We start from the raw sequence: 4,168 nt of genomic DNA on the forward strand, positions 1-4,168 counted from the left end.
CAATGCTAGGATGAAAACAAATAAGTCTTTAACAGCCTTTTAAATGTCAACAAATTCAGACCAGGATCCCGTAAATGGCTTGGGAGATTGTTCCATATCCCAGGAGCCAAAACAACAAAATTTCTAGATCCTATTCTTAACTGGCTTGTCTGTACAGCCAGGTAATTTGACTCATCAGATCGCAAATTGACATAATGAGGTGCCCTTCGTGTTGTTTTGTCTATCAAATATCTAGGTGCACAATTATTGATGCATTTAAAAATTAATACACAAGTTTTGAACAGAACACGATTTTTGATAGACAACCAATGTAGTTGCTTTAAAATTGGTGAAACATGGTCGTATTTAAAGGCGCCAGACACAACTCTAGCCGCACGATTTTGAATTGACTGTAACATCCCAAATGATTTTTCTGGTAAGCCATTGAACAAACTGTTACAATAATCCAAACGCGAATGGATGAATGCATGCATTAACATCTTAAAAGTATTTTCGTCTAGCGATTTTTTTATCAATTTCAACCTACGTAGTTGGAAAGTGCAAAGTCTCCTCAATGATTTTATCCAACGTTTACTTAGAATCAATGTCTCCTCAATGATTTTATCCAACGTTTACTTAGAATCAATGTTAACGCCCAAACTTGAAGCATTTGTACAGAATTCCACTTTGACATTATCTATATCCAGGGATGAGATATTTATTTTTGAAAGCTGTTGCCAGGTTCCTACCGGCAGTAGTTTTGTTTTACTCTGATTAAGTTATATTAGTCTGTTTTTAATCATACATTTATTGACCTCTGCCAGACAACGTGTTAAGTTGTTACTCATCTTATCAAACTCATCTGGCGGGCAACTAGCAATAATCTGTATATCATCAGCAAAGGCATGCCCCGTGAATCCAAAGGACTTGATGACATCCAGGATCTCATGTGTGTACAACAGAAACAATATTGGTCCCAACACCGACCCCTGAGGAACTCCAAACTTTATGTTCTTAATTCTAGACCAGGTTTTATTGTAAAAAATCTGTTCAGTACGATTTGAAAAATATGATGTGAACCATGCAAGTACTGTCCCCTTTACACCAAAATCTTCACATAATCTCCGCAGTAGAATATCAGAATATCATGATCAACACAATCGAAGGCTGCACTCATATCTAGGAAAGCAACCAGCGATACATATTGGTTATCCATCGCTGCGCACAAAGTTGAAAAAACATGTAACAAGGCTGTTTCTGTCGAATGATATTTTCTGTATCCTGACTGATTACTATGCAACAAATTATTTTCAGACAAATGGTTTAATTCTTTCCATTACATTAGATATGAAACGAAGATTTGATATTGGCCTATAATTGGTAATATCATTGACATCATGATCTATTCCTTTAAGAAGTGGTATAACCATTGCATGTTTAAAGGATGCAGAAACGATGCCATTAGTCAAACACATGTTGATTAGACTTGTCAAAAACCCAGAGAACAAACCAATGTGTTTTTTGAAGAAATACGTTGGAAGGCAATCAAGTAAACACGTTTTCGTTGGACAATTTGTTATTATTTTTATTATTTCTTCTTCACTATATTTCCGAAATACTAGCAACCCACTGCCCATTTCAATCTCCCTCTCAAGAAAAACTGATTCGTTACCAGCCGTTGCATCTCGAACTCGTTCAATTTTATCGTTAAAAAATTTTAGAAAGCCATCACTAGTGTGCACCGTTTCAGTCTTATCAATATTGTCAACAAAGGCTTTGCCAAGTAGTTTATTTAGTGCATTCCATAATTGTTTTGGCCTGTTTCTATTCTCATTAACCAAATTTGACCAAAAACAGTTCTTTTTCTTGGTAAAAACCAACTTCTTGGATTTCAGTGCACTAATCCATTTATCTTTTCCATCACTTGACATTGAGTTCTTATAATTTCTTTCGACCTTTCTACAGAGTCTTTTATGCTCCCGACATTCATTATCATACCATGGCACCACAGAATCATCTAATTTTCCGTCCCCTTCATGAACTTTATGATCTTACACCTTCCAACCGTCCCCCTTACTCTGTATAAAAAACCTCGTTGACATGCCGCCTCTTTCGCTTTAGCATCAGTCACCAAATTCTTCAGTTCACTCCTTTGCTCGCGCGTCAAATCATTACACAATCTGATGTTCTTTAAGTTATCTTTCAATGACATAATTTTAGAAGCATGCTTTAAAAGATCTCCCTTCGTACCTAGACTATCTAACTTTATCAAGACCGGACGAATCACCGATTCATTTTTTTTACCCAATCTAAAGACCTTCTCAATACCATTATCTGACATGTCTTTTGAAATATGCTTGAATATCTTCATCATAAGTTCACGATCGTTTTGATTTTCTTTTTCTGGTAAGTTGAAAATCACTAGATTTCTTTCTCCTTCTTTTATTTCACTGGCTTCGTTCAAGGTCCTTTGGACGTTTTTGACCTGATTATTTATAATCTCTACATTTTTCGTAATGTTTTTTCTCAACGATGTTCGCCCATGAAGCTTTCAAGTCACTTTTGAGGTTGCAAATCTCATCGACCATTTTTATATCCTGTTTTTCCAACACAGTCAAATTATCATCATTTTTAGTGATCATGGTTTTAATTGTTTCTAACTGAGTCTGAACCGCAATGTTTATTTCTTCAATTTTCTCAATTTTCTCATGAAAATTGTTTACAACCGACTTTTACTTTACCAATTCCTTTGTATTATCTTTGGCTTTCAGACATTTTTCACAAAACCATTTAATGCTATTTTCACTGTTCAGTATCGACACTATTTCTTCATCAATATTAACACATTTAGCGTGAAATAAATATTCACAATGATAACATTTAACAGTTTGGTTTACGCCGTCTTTTGTTTTTACAACTATGCATTTTACACACTTTGTAGACATTGTTAGTTTAGTTCAAATTTTTTGTACAGTCTGATTTTATAACAAGCAAAGTAACGTGGAAATGCAATTCAACTTTTGAAACAATACAACTCACAACATAAATAATATGACTATCCTATAACACTTACTACTTTTACCTCGTCAATTTACTACGAATTTAGATTATAATAAGTGAAAATTAATTAATGTAACCCAAAATCAACCACAATTAACCAACGAAAAATTTATAGGAGTGTATTCAGCAGAATTTTATCAATCCAACGCAATTAAATTTAATCGACAAACTTTATTATAAATTCAAAAACTAAGAAAAAATACGGAGCAAAATGAATTCGACCTAACACCATAGAGCCACTTATCCCTATGTATGCATGTATGTATGAATGTATGTATGTATGTATGTATGTATGTATGTATGTATGTATGTATGTATGTATGTATGTATGTATGTATGTATGTATGTATGTATGTATGTATTTCTGTATGTATGTTTGACGTAATTAATTTGTCATAAGTTATTTTAGGCCAGTGCAATTAAATGTCTCCGTATGAAGAACAATAGAATGATGTCGATCGATAAGCAAACGCGTTCCAGGATCTAGAAAAGTCTTTTCTGGATATAGTGATGGAAAATAATTGAAAGGAGAAAGCTTGAGATCAAAATGTGGGTATCTCTTTTCTGGTCTTTTCAGATGGTCATATAATGTATAAGATCTTATCACATAAAATGATACTTATAAAATAATATCATTGATAATACTGCAATCATGATGATATCAACAAAAATATATGATATATGATATCATAAAAAAATTTATGTAACTTTCGTAACCATATTTAACATAACAAAAATATGTGCTATTGTAATAGATTGGCTTGATATATCATAACAAAATATATGTAATATCTGTAACAATGATATGATATCATGAAAAAATATATATAATTATCAAAACAATATATGATACCGAACCAAAATATGTGTTATTATAAGACAAGGATATGATATCATAACAAACAATAGGTATATTAAATTATCACAACAATGATATAATATCATCGTAAAAATTATCATTACAATGATATGATATCTTGTCAAAATATATGTAATTATCGTGACATTGATATGATATCTTGCCAAAATAAATGTAAATATCGTAACATTGATATGATATCATGTCAAAATATTAGTAATTTTTGTAAGTGTTATGATATCATGTGAAAATATATGTAATTATGACAGC

General features: G+C 32.2%; 1 protein-coding gene across 1 annotated transcript; it reads right to left on the reverse strand.

The window, feature by feature from the left end:
- Nucleotides 1-1,996: 1,996 nt before the first annotated feature.
- HELRODRAFT_169037 (hypothetical protein) lies at nucleotides 1,997-2,924 on the reverse strand (the record flags this gene model as incomplete). The annotated part of the gene is made up of 3 exons (XM_009014870.1): nucleotides 1,997-2,433; nucleotides 2,486-2,645; nucleotides 2,721-2,924. 3 exons carry the CDS (start codon nucleotides 2,922-2,924, stop codon nucleotides 1,997-1,999), a joined length of 801 nt encoding a protein of 266 aa, XP_009013118.1.
- Between the last annotated feature and the right edge of the window lie 1,244 nt (nucleotides 2,925-4,168).

Source organism: Helobdella robusta (assembly GCF_000326865.2).
Source record: "Helobdella robusta unplaced genomic scaffold HELROscaffold_14, whole genome shotgun sequence".
NCBI lineage: Eukaryota > Metazoa > Annelida > Clitellata > Rhynchobdellida > Glossiphoniidae > Helobdella > Helobdella robusta.